Source organism: Mauremys mutica, chromosome 9 (assembly GCF_020497125.1).
Source record: "Mauremys mutica isolate MM-2020 ecotype Southern chromosome 9, ASM2049712v1, whole genome shotgun sequence".
In the NCBI taxonomy this organism is placed as follows: Eukaryota; Metazoa; Chordata; order Testudines; family Geoemydidae; genus Mauremys; species Mauremys mutica.
The window spans coordinates 75485269-75502548 of NC_059080.1; the positions used below are offsets into that span (position 1 = coordinate 75485269).

Genomic DNA, 17280 nt, shown 5'->3' on the forward strand with positions numbered 1-17280 from the left:
GCTCCAGTTTTATTCGGTGCAACTTTAATTTCAATAGAGAGTTACATCAGCATAAATATGGAGAAACACAAATGTCAATCAAGCCCTTTGAGGGGTAAACAAATTTATTCTGGCTTTAGAACGATTCTGTATTTTTGAAATGAGGAAATACTGCTAGTATCTCTAGAACCAGAAGAAACTTTTTAAAGTGGATCCACCACCCCTGTGATTGTAACACACTATTCATGCTTGCTTCCTTTTCCTGAAACATGACACTGATGTAATGGACACGTTGAGACCAGTTCTGCAGCCCTTCTCACATGTGGGGCAGGCAATAGAACTAGTCACAGGAATAAGCACTGCAGCATTTTGCCCAATGACTGCACAAACACAAGCTATAGCAAAACTGAACAAAGCCTTTACAAATAAGACAGGCCAGAGAAACTTTGCACTTAATCTTTTTTGGTGATTTTGAGTAGTATTCAGAGAGATTTTGGATCGTTTAACCAATTTTATTGCACTAATAATGCCAAAAATTAAGCTGTAATGGCCTAAATCCTCAAAAAATGAGTAGCGATACTGGTTGTCTTGATTTTTGGGTGCCCAAATTCAGACATCTTAAAAGGAACTTGATTTTCAGAGCACTAAGAGCCCTCACTGTGAAAAATCAAGGCTCCTTAAGATGTCTTGATTGGGCACCCAACATCAGCAGCTGCTTTTGAAAAATGTAACAAGACTAAAGAGAAAGATATAGCAACATTTTACAAGTAAGTGGAGAGAGGAGAAGGGTTTTCTTGTGATAGAATGATACTGCATAATAGTAAAAACTAATGAATAAAAAAAAGCAACACCTTTGGGGGTCTGAGCATATGGAATGTTTCCGAAGAAGGGGAGCCTTTTTCCCTTTGTAAACTCTAAAATGAAGGAGAAGCATCACATCAGTTGACTGATACGTGGTCTCTCTCTCTCTCTCTGTCAGAGATGTATTAGGTTTTAGGTTTCCACAGTTACATTAGGTAAATAACAGCTTTCAGTCAAAAGCTGATATTCCAAAATAGCTTTTACGGGCAGCATGCATCTCCAAGCAAAGCTCCTATGTACATGTTAAAGCTGTATCCACCAGCCCCTTCTTATCTGCTGCAATACAAAAACAAGCACATACCAGATGGTCTCATAGCACAGGCTGAGAAAGAGAAAGAGAAGGCAATTCTCTGACGAGCCACAGAGTCAGATTAGTTTAACACGAGCACATGGTAAGCACATATTGCAATAACTGCTGCTTAGAAGGTTGAAAACAAGAGTATGTTGATTGGGCTGTTCTCTAGTATGAGTACAAACAAATGAAATCATGCCTTGTTATGGAGGGAATAAAAAAATTTATACTTGCCAACTTTTTCTTGTTCAATTCAGCAAGTTTTTTTCCAATGCTATACTGTCTGGAAATAGCTGTAGTTTACCTCTTATTTGTTTCTGTTCTGAAACTAGTGTAAATATCAGTACAAATATGGTTTTGCATATTTATACTCCTAATATAAATCAGTCTTCATATTAATGACAGCATAATACAAATAGCAGTAAATAGTGTAACACCCTGTAATAAGAGTATCACCATTCTGAAAACGGCTTAAAATAAGATTTGTATATTGACAGCTTCAATCAACTTTAAGTATTCTCATAAAATACAAAAAAAGTGTTCCACCTAACTTGTTTTAAGTTCCAAATTGTGTAGATTAAGGACATTTCAAGAGAAATGGAGATACTCATTGATAGCTGATATATTAACAAGGCGGCCACTGAGTAAGGTAAACAATTGTTTACCTTCATGTTAAACAATTGCGGCACCAAGTAAGGTAATTTACAGCACCTATGAAATGTAACTGTATTTAAATAGAAAGCAATGTGCTGTCAGTGCATCAGTCCACTGGTCTGGACCAAAGCCACATATTTCCACTGTATTCTTTTCAATTATTTAAAAAACTTGCAAAAAATGCCAGTATCCCACAAAAAATTGGCTAGTACTTTTAATAAGAAGTGAACACAATTCAATATTACATACATATACACACATGTAGCAAGCATGTTAAAAAACCCTGCATGTGCTATTTAAAAGCAAGCCATCCATTCATCCACCTTACCATTTCCCTGGCATTCCTGCAGAGTGCCATATCAGGATCAAACTTATCACGGACAAAATAGTTTCTCTCTCTCATCTCTGATCTGAGAGTCTGTCCTTTAATTAAGTATACATTAGCCATATAAGGGATATTCCAGACTCCTCTGTAAAAGAAGCCCAGGGGAAAAGATTTAAGACTATGAAAACTGGAACGTGTTGCATATTTTACAATTTGAACATCATGAGTTTATTATTTACTGAAAAGACCATGCAAAGTTCAAGGCAATGATGTACGGTTCTCAAGATAGCTGAAAAACTACAGCTGGACTTGAAGGGAGTATAAGCAGTAATACAAATTTTATGAGCTTTTATCATGAAGAAATAATTCCACCAAATTCTCTAAAGTGTGTTTTAAATATATAAACATGTCCTTTTTCAGACTAGGTCAAGGCTATCAACGAAATTCCTTTATATTATAGCATTAAGCTACTCAGTGAGATGGAGAAAACTATTAAACAGATTTTATGTTAGTTTAAACACCCAACTGTAGCTTCTCATAGACCAAGTGACCTCTTTACACTGATACCAGTGAATGCAACAGGCCTCAAGTTTAATTCAGTTGAGCCAATATCAACAGATAGGCCTATCCATACGACCATGCACTACTCTTAAGTTCTCTGTTTTCCAGAGGCAGATCTATAAAATCAGTACATAGCCATAAAGGAGTATCAGGCCAATAAGACTTTTTTGAATTGTCAGGGCCAAGTAAAGGGGCATTGGAACACATGAGAATCAGACCTCAAGTAGTTTAAAGTACATTCATTTTGGGGAAAAGTTACTGTATGTGAAATCAAAGTATTTCTCATCTGCTTGGACTTTAGTCTAACATTTCTGGGCTGTTCTAAGGATGGAAAGCAGACAGCATATAATGGAACAAATACTGCTGTTCCAAAAGTGGTTATTAATTGTAATTTCAGCTGCTGATTAAATACTGTGCTTGTCCAGAAAAGATGGGAAAAGACTTTACTTGTTACACATTTGATGAAGTGTCACTAGATTATTTTTTGGCATAAATTCACAGTGGCAAATTAATAGTATAACTCCTTCAGTTTTTGCAATTACAGTTCATTTTCATAGCATAATCATATTCAGTACTGATGACCACCACTTATTAAATGTGTGTGTTGTGATAGTACCTAGGACCTCATTGTGCTGGGCACTGTGCCTTTCTATTCCAGGTTGCAGAAACAGAATGTAATTCCAGATTATTGAAGAAATTCATCAATGTAACCGACATTAACAGTTCAGAAATTCTCTCTCTTTTCATGGAAAATACAGGTATTTGCTGGGCAAGGAAAGAATGTGTCAATACCTACTGTACAATGACATCTGGTGTTAGTGATTATCTTAAGGTAACTTACACTCTGTTCCCTTGGACAATATCCACATAATCTTCTGAGCGAGCATAATAGCCATCAGGGCTTAAAGCACCCCAAAAGTTGGACCATAGCTTCCCATGGCGAGTTACAAGTGGAGCAATTATCTTTCTGTAAAAACAAAATATTCAGTAAGAAAATAAACATGAACTTTGATTCTGCTAGCATTAAAACAGATGCAAGACTGCACGTGAACGTCTGCTTGGTATCGACGGCGCCTCTCACTTTTGCACTTTGTCAGAGCATCAGAATTGAAGGACCATCAAATCATCAAATCTAGAAGCAGCCATTCTACATTTGAGCTGACAGGAAATATTTTCCATTAACTGCCAGTTTCCAAACCTCCAACCACCTAAAGGTGAGAGCAACAGACAGAAATTCAGCTGCCATGCCCAAGATCCCTATAAATCATGGAATTTTCAGGCAGAGGAAAATACTCGTCCTCATTCTGCAGGCAGAAGTAGCAGAAATGGTCACCCTTTAACCAAGCTTAGCTAAGGATTTGTAGCAGAGGCAACAACAACAACAAAAAGTCGAGGACTTTGATTATGGAAATTATTCCAAATGGAAAAACAACTCAGTAGACATTGAAAACAGAGGTGAGAAGGGAAATGTGAGTTGGCTAGAAATGGTAGCAAAATAAATGGAACTTCTTTTATAAGTGCTGTCCCACATAGGCCTGTTTTGTGAAACTTGTGCTACTTCTGTCTGCAGCATACAGGGTTCTACACTTCTCTTTTACAAAAAGAAGCGATTTCAGCAAAGAAATAATATAATCAAAATGACATGCCAGCTATGCCTTTATCTACAACTCAGTCCTTGTCATTAGGTAAATACAAGTTTCCAACATATGCTGATGAAATGAATACTCTGCCTCTTTGTCTGACCCACCTGAAAAGCCTGGCATTACCACTCAGGGTCAAATCCTGCCTACTCTACTCACATGGGAATTTGCGGATTTTCATGAGTAAAGCAAGCAAGATTTGGCCCTAAAGTAGGGGAAAAACCCAATATGAGCTGTGAATAGTGGTCAGTATTGGATCTTTTCTGGAAATTGTGAAAAGCTAACAAGTTTTATTCCTATTAGTATCAGATGTCAAAGTTTAGTTTGTCTTGCATCTTTGAGAAATTATTTAACAATGAGAAACAGCTCATAAGAGAAAAAACAATGTTCTCTCTCCTCCAAGAATAAATCTCTTTTTTAAAAACTCCAAATACTAAGACTGAAACAACTGGGCTTTTTTAAATGCCTGAATTGTACAATTTTTGATCAGTCAGTCTTGGAAATCCCGCTTCATGTAACAGAAATCAATGACACCACACAGCTGCCTTCAGAATGATTTAGATTCTTGGATGTTCAGATTGGGAATTACTGTTTGTGCATATTCTTCTATGCAAAACATTTTGCAAATGGTTAGCTCCCATGCTTAGTATAAAGAGTGATAATCAGTATATCTTCCTGGTCAACATGGACTAGATTCACAAGGGGACTTTCCTAAAATTCCTAAATTTCAGAATCAGGCCTCATTGGGATACACAAAGCCCCCATCTAGTTGCTGCTGAACCCTGTAGGTGCCTAAACTTGCTTGACATCTGTGTTTTTTGTAGTAAAAGTTGCCTGGGTGCCTATGTTTCTGCCTCTGTACATGCACACTGCATCCTCACTCTGGGCATGCAGATACGTAGGCCCCAGAGTGATTCCTCCACCTAACTGGCCTGCAGGGCCCAATCCAGTGAGCATGCTCAGGTCATCTACCCTTTTCACTTCAACATTTTCAAGTGAGAAAGCGTTTCCATTAACCAAATAATTAGGTCTGATTATTTCCCCGCCCCAGAACTCAGCATTCCTTTAAAGCAGGTTTTTTTGTTGTTGCCGTTTTTGTTTTGTTTTTAAACAAACAAGCAGCCAAGATTAATTACAGAGTTAAAAATGTTTGCCATTGGAATGGCTTAGTGGTCTATTGGCAGCACAGTTTGCAGTTACATGATCACCTGATGCTTCCTCACGTAGAGTGGAATGCTGATAAGCTCCAGAGGGAGTTGTGCCAAACTTCTCTTACAATAATGCAATGCCATAGAAGGGACAAGTAAAAGGGGATCCTGCAGAGTACTTCCAGACTAGGAAAAATGAAGATCCTCAGTCTAAGACAAAGATATACTGAACCTGTTTTGCTCCATCAGAAGTCTTAAAGTCTTCGGGTTTGTCAGCACAACATCCGCATCTATGCTGAAGTAATAGTCACATGCTTTATTCTGGCGACAAAGGTCCCTGCAAAGAGAGAAAGCAACATTTAGTACAATCAGTACATCCTGTGTGATGTTAAAAATAAGTTTATGTGAAAAACTCAAGCACATTTAATAAATTCTTGATAAAACTTTTCCAACTTAGGTGCCTAAAATCATGTACTTAAATCCACATTTGGATGCTTAAATAAAAGGGGTCTAATTTTTTATTTTGGTGCTGAGCAATCTCCAGCTTCTGTTGTCTTCAGTGGGAATTGCAAGCGCTCATCTCTGAAAATCTCCAGTTTTCCTTTAGGTGACTAAATATGGATTTAGGTACTAAAGTTTGGGCAGAGTTTATTTCAGTCTATTAATTCTCTCTGTCCAAAGCTTTGTAACTCCACCATAAAATTCATTTGGCTTTATTATTAGAAAATAAAGCCTCAGCTAAATAGTATAGGGATTTTTCTTTTAACCAACATTTGAAAATAATCCATATAGATTGTTTTAAATGATATGCTACTTAAAATAAAACCAAAAGTAGCAGCTTTAGGTTCATTTTTGAGCAGACATAATTGGAAAAATGAATTAAGTCTCGTCAAATAAAATTTTGCAGGCAATTTGTGGGACTTCAACTTTATTTCTACAAAATAAATTGCCAAAGTATTCTGTCAAAACTGGCTCTGTGGATCTTGTTTTAAGAATCCTTCTTACTGTATTCAAATATATTCATCTAAATGACAAGCTATTAGACGTTTGAAAAACTTCCAAGTTAACATATACCCAAGGTACTAGTGATCTATTTGGAAGCCTTCAGAAATATTATATTACGTTAAATATAAGGGAATTCATTTGTAATAAACAAAGTTACAGGAATATTTTTAACCAACAAAAAACCCCACAAGAATCTTTCAGAATTAAGGCAGCAGTTTGGATTTCCTGACCTTAGTCTGAATCTTTTTGTTTTTTTAATTCCTTCCTTTCATTCTCACTATAATATGACAGGCTGGATCATTAGGGTAGAGATTCTCTTTTAATTAAGAGTTTTCTGCATTTCTGGAATTTTTGTAGGAAACATGGATCTTACCTATGCACTTGCAAACACCACCAACAAAACTTCTAGAGAATTTTATAGCTTTGGATTATACATAACATGGAGTTATAAAATTTCTCAATACTAAGAAAGGAAACCTGCTCATAATAATGAAAATCATATTTACTCTGAGACTTTCATCACAGCCTAGTAGCTTTCACTAGGAATTACAAATAATCTTTGATAGTCTTTCTGCTTCAGAATATTACATTTTGATAATAGCTTAGTATTTAAGGACACAGATATGCTACGGTAACACATGACCTTACTCCTTAATTCAAGTAGGAGATAGGGATAGCTGTGACAAATTGTCTGCTTGCTTTTCAGAGGTGCTTAACACCTCTAAAATCAAGTCATATGCTTTTTAGCTTAAACTCCTCAGGGAGAACTTCATTTCCCTGGCCTCAGTACATTTGCTTAGATTTATCTTAGTAGTATAAACGTGAAAGTTGAAAAGATATTTTTTGTACACAAGTTCAAGAAGTTGTTTTAAAGCAGCGATGAGAAGTGGTCAATAGGAGAAGACAGATTCTAAGAGAGGATTAAACTATTGTTTAACTCTGCTTGTGAAGCACTGGTTTATCTTAGAAAAAGGAAAAAAGTCACTGCTCTTTTGTGAATAAAACCTTCCACTGAGACCATGTGATCTTGAAATATGCTAGTTCTAACCCACAGTAACTTGTTGGGAAGAGACATAATCTGTTCAATTTCCTCTATCAAACAGCCATTTAAAATGTCTATAAGCATGATTTGTATTTGAAATTGAGGCAGTCTATCATTTTTCTGTCCTTCATAGTTTGGAAAGAGAATGGCAATCCTGGAATAGATGACAGAACACCTTAGGACATGTTCAGACTTCTCTTTATGAATACTGCAGTTTGAGAAACACCTTAAAAATGGTGCCTAGTGATACAATAAGATGACAACATTCACCTCTCTGTGCGACTTATGAAGGACAAAAATTAACCATCAGTACTACTGGCCATTTGGTGATTGTGAGTTAACCAATGCATTATATAATTTGGTAATTCCTGCTCAGTTGGAGCTGAATTGAATAGATGGGGTGACTTTTCCATAAGATATTAATAGCATATAGTTCCGACCATGCCATAGTTGTGTCACCTAGAACTACACTTAGCAATTTCTGAATATCCTTAGTAAAATCTTTTGACTTCTTCAGAATAGTATATACCAACACTTCTGTCCCAGTAGAGGTAAACATATCTAACCACACAATGGATAAAGGGCTAACTTTTATTTAGGAAATCAAGCCTGAGGAGCAGAACTACTATAGTAGCTCTACTACATCCTGAAAAGCTACTAATGCCTGTAAAAATTCCCTGAAATGGAGAGGGGGAAAGTGGGGAATCATCCAATAACAAGATTCTAGGGACTGATAATCCTATAAGGAATGGAAACAAATTACTTCTTACATTTGTTATAGCCTGAACATATTCATCGTAATCAAGAGTTTTCTGTTATACCAAAATCTACAACAGCTGGTTAAATGTGGTCTACAAATTGCATGGGTGGCTACATCCAATCCTGTATCGCATGTTCCTTGAAGACCAGGTTTTTTAAAAAATGAACAGAAATTCCAAGAGATGTGCATACATAGGCAGAGTGCTCAGATGACTTTACATCTCCCTCCCTTCCACTCTCATTTTGCTTCTAGAAATGGTGCAAAGAATGTCATTTTGTGTTCCTAATGCAGATTACATTCTGGAATTATATCAAAAACCACTGCCATCAATGCACCGACCATACACAGCTTCAGGTCTTTTCAAGGACAGCCAACACTGCCACCCAGTTGTCACAATATCCGAGAGGTAAGTATACAGTTGAGTTGGAAAGCAACTCAAACTTATTCCAAATAAGACATAAGAGGTAATAGGGGGGAACAATCCTTTTAGGGATCTAACTAGGAAATTTGCCTCAACAGTTGTTGAAATTATCTGGCCTCCAGCCTTCATGGTTCTGACCTCCAATCTCCATGGTTTTGGGAGTCCTACTGGACTCATTATTGATCCAGAACACTCAGATTGCAACATCTTCCACCTTTTCTGGCTAAGTAACTGTGTTCCATGATTATATCAACTCTACATTAAATTTCTGCAATTGACTGTACCTAGTGATGAAAATGGAAGCCAAATGGACCTACAGATAGACTATCACATGGTGGACTGCCCCATAAATGTCATTAAAAAAAATTTAAAAAATCTAAGAACACATGATGTCCATGCTCTGGATCCTCATAAAACTAGATGAAACTCTCACTCTTGGTTCTGATAATGGTCACAATGGAAAGCAGTTGGGGAAGGGAGAGGAATGTAAACCAAATGAGTGAGGTTGGTTAAACTAAGGAGAAGAAGACAGTAACATTCCTGGAGGAACTGTTATGTAATTCTTAATTTTGTACCAGGAGTGAAATAATGGGCACACTAGAAGGACATGGATAGAAAAATGAAAATCTACCCCATTTAATGAATGTGCTGTGCCAAAAGACTGCCAAAAGTAAAAACAGGAAAGTCCCAGGACTCTGCCATAAATTTTATTTCTTAGAATGGCCGGTAGGACTCATGCATACCCTTTCTCAGGATATTCTTCATAGTGATAAAAGACAAGTAGACAGTAATATGCTACATAATGGATTTGATATAGCCCATGAGTCTATGGATAAAGTTAAGGACATTGGGTCTATTTCTCAAAAAGCTTGCATATAGAAGTAGGAGTGGTCCATTTGTAGGGAACTCTGGCATGTGTACACAACCAATGTTTACTGCTGATAAGGGAAAATAAAATACTTAAACAGAAAATAGACTGACTAGAAAATAAATCCAAAATTAAGATGTCAGGAACTGAAAATAGTCATTCAGCGGTCAAGAATTTTGTGGAATGTTGATTGGTGGATTATTTCTATTTTTTCAAACACATATTCCACACAAGAAATCTGTTTAAGACAATGGGCCAAATTCAGAGGTGAGTCTAAGAGAAGCAAAGCAGTAAAAGCAACTTACAAAAGGAGGTGTGTAAGTATCAATTGATATAAACACATCTTCTGGACACCTCAGTATCTGTAATACCACTTTAAATCACTTTTGAATTTGGCCCCAAAACTCAGATTTTTAACTGTGTGAGCATTGCTTGAGCTATACAATTAAAACTTGAAAAAAGTCAGATCTCTGAAGAGTTGCTCTTTTCAATGCATTCACACTGGAATACTAAAGGGAATGGAATAAAATTATTCTGAATTCCAGATTAAGAGAAGAAAGGGCTGAGAGCAAGCAGCAGATATAATCCACAGGGAATTTGTGTCACAAATCTAACCCAAAAGTTTAGTTGGATTTATCAGAGAAAAGCAAACATACATTTTTCAGATGTCCGAGGGAATCAGATTAATTTCAGAAGGGAGTGGAAACAGATCTTGAGGATAGAAGAATATATAGTTGAACCTGAAATCGACTTAGAATTGATTTTAGGTTGAATTAAGGTGCTGTCAATTTATATTTTAATTACTCATTTTAAAATTCCTACTTTTAATAGCTATCATTTGAGCACAATGCAGTTTTCTGTGTTGGGTTATATATGATTATTTACACTTTCCCTTTATGCTACACATCCCCTGCAGGAGAGAGACTGTTAGCAAGGGCATTTCAGAGGAGAAACAACATGGGCCAAATTATATTTGTATTGTGGTGGACATAAGTATCCAGTATGATGTATCACAATGTGATTATACTCTTATCTTACAAAGGGGAGTTTGATAGAATGCTATGCAACACTGTCAAACAGGTAGCTTTGTGGGGCTCTTTGCTGTTTTTAATATTCTGGTGAATGGCTAGTTTATAACCACCACTCCTACTATCCATTTAAATTATTTATAATCTGCTGGATCGCAAAGAGTTTTAGGGGCTTTTGTATGTAGTTCTGCTTTCTGTTACATTATGCTACTGTAAGCTTCATGAGAGGAGGTAGAGATCTCGAAGCTCTGCAACTGAGATCTGGAGCTTAGTGTTATAATAGGATATAAGCTTATTACTGAAGATAGTACTGCCCTTTTACACTTGTAAAACAACATAAATGGGAGAGGGTGGAAGATCCTCTAGAGCTGCACATACAATAAACCAGTTCACAAGTTTTCAAGTGCAGTATGTAATTGTGGAGAAAAAGCAGACTCTTATTTATTTCTTTTTTCAAACTTGCAAACCTCAAAAGAGCAGCACAGAGAGACTTCATGATCCTCTCTTGACTCATAAGGGTAGGGTCAACCCTAAAGATGGATGAAGGAATAAATCTACGGGAAATCAAAACTAAGGTTCCAGGGATTACAGGTATTTTGTAAGTGAAGTTTAGACTATTAATTCAAAAGAACTTAAATGGGGATAAAGGAAGATAGTTGATATAACAATAGCTTGGAGCCCTGTATGATGCAGTACACATTTTTACATGACCATATATTACACACACAAATTTAACCTCTTACATTGGGAAACATATGTTTAGTGGCAATGAAATATTTTTGAAACATTTCTTGGTATAACTACCTAGGCATGCAGAGAAAAGGCAAAGAATATACAGTGGCTGTCAGAAAAAGATGCAAGACAAATATGTAAATACACAAAGGCCAAAGTCAGCCCTGACATTGGGCATGCAACTCTTCATGCCTAACCAAGCAGCACCAAGGATGCGTTTGGCCTATAGATGCAATAAAAGACACTACTGGTATCTTCAGTTATACCTAACAGGCTCTACTAAGCCAAAGAGGGGAATGTAGTCCATTAGCCATCACCACTAGGAAGGGGGGGTTGCTAGCAGACAGGAAGTGTTTATATAGCTAACAATTTAGTGGTTGATTCTTACTTCCAAACTCTGATTGTTTAACCTGTGGTGTAGCTGTGCTTCTGGAGTTGTTATTCTATTCTGAAACTTTTAATTGGTTTTATAGTGAGGGTCCTTTTCTTAATTATTACTATACCTCCAAGGTAATAAAAGACCCCAAGGAATACACAGCAGCAGGTAAGATTGCCAGAAACACATTGGTAATATGGAAGTGCCCTTTAGGGGACAGAAAATATCTATAACCCCCTAAGTGATGTTTAGACCATTAAGTCAAAAGAACTTAAACATGGATAAAGATAACATCCAATGGAAGTTTTAAATCAACAATTCTCAATATCAAACTAACAACAGTTAGGAGCCCTGTATGATTCAGTTCCTCTCCCCTAAGCATTGTTTTGCAATGTCCTGAGAATAATCACGATTGGAATTTCTCATCAGAAGTACCATGAAATACAGTTTCAGAGGCCATTAAAAACATGGAAGCAGATGTAAAGTTGGAAGTAGCTGCATATACATTTAGAACAAAACATGGGAAAAAGGCCAAGAAATCTGTTAACCATTACATGTGATGTAATTCTACACAACCCAGAAAAAATAATAGCACTAAGGCCCTCCCCAATACAAATAAATAATTTAAAATGAAAGAAAATTTATTTTACAGCATAAAATGAAAGTAACTGTAAACCCACTGAGAGGGAATGTATATATTTGGTATTAGGGAAATAAAATGGATTACTGAGCAGTTTGATCTGTCATTTAACATGGTCTCTACAGAGACCATTTGAAATCTCACTGTTACCTAGAGAGAATAGTCCAAAGCCATAAAATACAGATCAAAGCTCAGGTTCTAAACTACACCCACTTATAAAGCTTGGGGGAAATGTTCAGAATGGATCTGAACTAATGAAATACAAATTAATGAAACAGGAGCCAGATACAAAATCTGGGTCTGGGTTCAATTTCTGAACCCCACCCTACTCCATACATGCAGAAAGAGAAAATTATGGTGTGTTCATATCCAGATCTCTCCTAGTTCTACACTGTTTAATTTAATTTTACTATAACAAACAAGATCAAAGATGTTGAGTACAAGAATGCATAGAGTTGATGCATCTTTGAATGCAAGCTGTATTTTTTTCCTTGACACATCATTCTATACTAACTTTGTTTTAGGTCTTGAGCATGTGTGCATCCCTGAAAATAGTAGCCGAAACGTTAATTTCTGAAAAAAAGTATTTTATCTATTTAAACTTGAAATAACATCCACACATCTTGTAGTGTAATGTACTATCAAGATTAAATAGTATTTTATGTTGTATCATTTACTTTGTTTGCACAGCATGCTTCTTTTTAAAAAAAACACAAATTTATATTTGGACAGATTTCATTGCTCATCATATATGCTTAGAAATATGTTCATGTTCCTGCCAGATATACTTCATGAATAATCCACAACATCTGTTCCACTCCTACATAATCTATTATTCTCTATATTCTTAAAGCTTCATCTGAAGTCCAAATGATAGATCATTTAAACAAAGTTAAATCCAAGCCAACAAGAAATGCCTACCCAAATGAAGAACAGCTTTTTATATTAAAAACAAATAATGGTATACATAATGAGGACACATCATAAAACATTCAATATTACACTGTGTGTGTGTCTAAATAGAGTTTGTATTCTATGAAAATCTTTAAGTGTCTATTTATCCTCTATTGAAAATGTATAATCTAACTTAACATTAGTACACAATTAAAAAAAAAAAAAAAAGACATAGAAAAACAGAATTTACATTCCCATGTTCCTGGCTTCTGCCTGACTCAGGTTCTCCTCTGGTCCAACAATTTTTATACTTCTGATAGCCTTCTTGGCTTTCTCCCAAAATTTCTTGATGTGCTTTTCATGATAAACCTCCTGTAATCATGTTAACATAATTCAGAGTTAATATAAAATACCAATTGCTGTGCTGCAAGACACACATAATAAAACACTTGGTATTCAAGTGCAAATTGTACTATCACAGGAAGAAAGAAGAGGTGATTACAATTTTTGCAGATATCTTCAGAATATTTTCAAGTACTAAAACTCCTTTGTTGAAGAACTTAGAAAAACTACTGTGCTGCAACAATGGAATTTGTATTTTTAATATGGTTTAGTATTGGGGGAGTCGCAAACTGCACATTTTGCAATCTATGGCCCAAAGCCCACAATAATATTTAATAATTCTCTCAGAAATTACTTTCTAATTATTATTTCTCTTGATTGCTAATTTCCTTAGCTATGCCTTACAGTTCTCTACAGCATGAAATAGTTCTAAGCCAACTCTCATAACATGGCTGGCTTTAGAATAAGTTAAAAAAAAAATCCTCACCAATTTCCCCCCTCTTTATATTTACAAGGATAGCCAACTTCTTTTGATCATTTCAAAGGCTATTTAACTTCTGATTGGCACAATGAGGCACTTGTTTTGCACAATGATAAAAACCCATAGTTATTACTGGTATATAATCTGCATATATTTTACTATCCCCCCACAAAAATATTCATAAAGCTTGAGGGCCAACTCCTAATTGAGGCACGCTATGCCACTGATGTCAATGGACTACATGCCAGTGTAAAGGCAGAAAAATACAGGGACCAATCCTGCTATCACATCCTGCAAAGTCTTGTGCACATCAGTAACTACTCATATGATTAATGCTACTGAAATCAATAGGGCCTAAGTCTTACAGGACTGAGCCCCTAGATAAGTGGTTCTCAACCTATTTACTATTGTGGGCTGCGTATGTGGCCCACAATGTGTTATGTGGGCTGCATCCAATGCTATCTGTATGGCCCTGAAGATGTCACATGGGCCGCAGCTCTGTGCTGACTGGGCTGCAAGCGGACCGTGGCCACAGGTTGAGAACCACTGCCTAGATGATTTAGCAAGGAGTAAAAGTCAGCCCAACTGTTCTCTCCTGTGTATGTTTTGGAGACTCATATCTTTCACTTTAAGGCTGGGAGCCTCATGTTTGTCATAACATTTGTATTACATCAGGAACCCAAACTGTAACAAAATAACATTGAGGTCTTGGCCACAGAAAGCAGAAAAAAAAACCCTAATATAATTGAATTAAAGGCTCCAGAAAGTGCCTCTTGAATTTAATAAAAAACTCTTGGAGAGAAGTGCTATTGCTGCTATTTACCAACATTATATTACTGCATATTTTCCATTACTGCTTACCATATTACAAAACAAATCTCAATTACAGTTTACCAATTGCACCTGAATAAAAGTAGAACTGCTCCAGATAGTTCCCCAGTACTTACATTATTATGAATGAAGATACTAAGTAGTTCCTTTGGGTAATCCAGAGTCAACAGTCTGTCTAAAAATTTAGGTAGGAAAGGAGTTGGTTGTTCAATGAAAACACCAATTGTAACCCTTGGATGTTCCTAAAAGAAATATGTTGACACAAAATACATGTAAAATTAAAAGGTCATACAGGAGTCTTTAAACTGAGGGCTGTGGGCAAGTCAGGTGTGGAGTTCGGACAGACATTCCTTTTGGGAAGGATTTATGAATAGGGATAGAAGTTAATAAAAGTACAGATAAGATTTGAAGAGCAACAGGCAAACGAAAAAGAGTCCCATTTAATTATATCACATGAAGGCAGACAAATAAATATTGACGCATTTTATAAGTGCTTGTAAACAAATGCAAGAAGTCTACATACTATGATGGGGAAACTTGAGTGCCTGATATTAAAATGAGGCTACTGATGTAATAGGCATCACAGAAACTTGGTGGAACGAAAATAATCAGTGAGGCATGGCAATACGAGGGTAGAAAATATATAGGAACGACAGAATGTGTTGCACTGGTGGAGGCGGAGAGGGATGGCATTATGTGTGGAAGAAAGCAGAGTCAAGTTTAATAAAAATCTTAAATGAATCAAATAGTTCCACAGAATCTCTATAGATAGAAATGCTATGCTTGAATAATAAGCATATAACAATAGGAACACAATACTGACCACCTGACCAGGATGGTGATGGTGACTGTGAAATGCTCGGGCAGATTAGAAAGGCTACAAAAACAGAAAACCTAATAAAATGGGGGATTTCAACTATCCCATATTGACTGGGAACATGTCACCTGAGGTTGCAATGCAAAAATAAAATGTCTAGATACCATTAATGTCTTGGAACAGCTAGTCATGGAACCCACAAGAGGAGAGGAAATTCTTGATTTACTCCTGAAGTGGTCCAAAGAAGTAAATATAGCTGAACTGCTCAATAATAACCACCATAATATAACTAAATTTAACATCCTTGGAGGGAGGAAAATACCAAAGCCACCACAGGAGCACTGAACTTCAAAAAGGGGAACTACACAAAAATGAGGCTAAGTAAATGAAAATTAAAGGGAACAGTCACAAGAGTTAAATGCCTTCAAGCTGCATGGAAGCGGTTTTAAAACACCATTAGAGAGGGTCAAACTACACACACCCACACACACACCAAATATATAAAAAAAATAAGAGGACCCCCCACTCCAATGCTATAATGGCTAAACAGAGTAAGAGCCTGTTAGAGATTTAAAACAATATCTGTTAAAAATGGGAAGTCATATCCTACTCAGGAAAATAGAAAGGAGAATAAACTAGAGTCAAAGTATAATTAGGCAGGCCAAAAATGAATTTGAGGAACAACTTGCAAAAGACACAAACACTAACCACATTTTTTTTTCCTTTTTTGAAAGTACATAAGAAACAGGACACATCACAAACAATCCGCGGGGTCACTCGACCATCGAGATGCTAACGGAGCACTCAAGACAAGGCAGTTAAGAAGCTAAATGAATTCTCTGCAACAGTCTTCACTGCAGAAGATGTGAGGGAGATTCCCACACCTAAGCCATTCTTTTTAGGTGACATATCTGACGAACTCCGATTGAGGTTGTTTTGGAACAAACTGATCAATGAAACAGCAATAAGTCACCAGGCTCAGATGATATTCAGCCAAGAGTTCTGAAGAAACTTGCAGAACTGCTACTAGATGGACCATTGGTCTGACCAAATATAGCCATTCTTATGTACTTAACTAAATTCTCTACAAGTTATTTTCATTGTCAGTGTAGCTACTGAATATTGCAAGTCAAGGTTTTAAAATTACTGGCCTATGAAAAATGCATATAAACATTAGAAAAACAATATTTCACAAAATAATTTTAAAATAGTATGCAAAATCTATAAAGTTAACGTTTTAGCTACAGAAAATATATTTTAGTTGTCTAAAGGAAAAGACTGAATTTAAAAATAAATTACATAACTGAATTTATGCCACAAAATATTTTACTCATCCATATTATAAGAGTTCATTAATGCATGGAAAGCAGCCAAAGACAGGCAAGGCATAACCCTATAAACAAGCCATGTTCTACTTCCCTATTAAGGAACTCGAGGAACTCTTGATGGGTCAGCAATAGGAGATATGCACTGTAGATACATTTTACTGTAGTTGATTAAAATAAAAATTTTGTAATCATACAAATAGATGACTATAACTTGCTTGCTAGAATTAAGCAAAATTTATTTTTCTATTTGCAATT

At 36.2% G+C, this 17280-nt stretch overlaps 1 protein-coding gene across 2 annotated transcripts in view; it reads right to left on the reverse strand.

The window, feature by feature from the left end:
* The window catches only part of PLOD2 (procollagen-lysine,2-oxoglutarate 5-dioxygenase 2), a 77491-nt gene that overhangs the window by 11740 nt on the left and 48471 nt on the right, over positions 1-17280 (reverse strand). Inside the window, exons 9-14 of one of the 2 annotated variants that reach the window (XM_045030961.1) lie at positions 14997-15122; positions 13477-13598; positions 5693-5797; positions 3514-3639; positions 2115-2256; positions 831-893 (exon numbers count right to left, since the gene is read on the reverse strand). In XM_045030961.1, the coding sequence (XP_044886896.1) occupies positions 831-893; positions 2115-2256; positions 3514-3639; positions 5693-5797; positions 13477-13598; positions 14997-15122 (684 nt within the window). The remainder of the gene's footprint in view (positions 1-830; positions 894-2114; positions 2257-3513; positions 3640-5692; positions 5798-13476; positions 13599-14996; positions 15123-17280) is intronic. The other variant, XM_045030962.1, reaches the window with a different exon arrangement.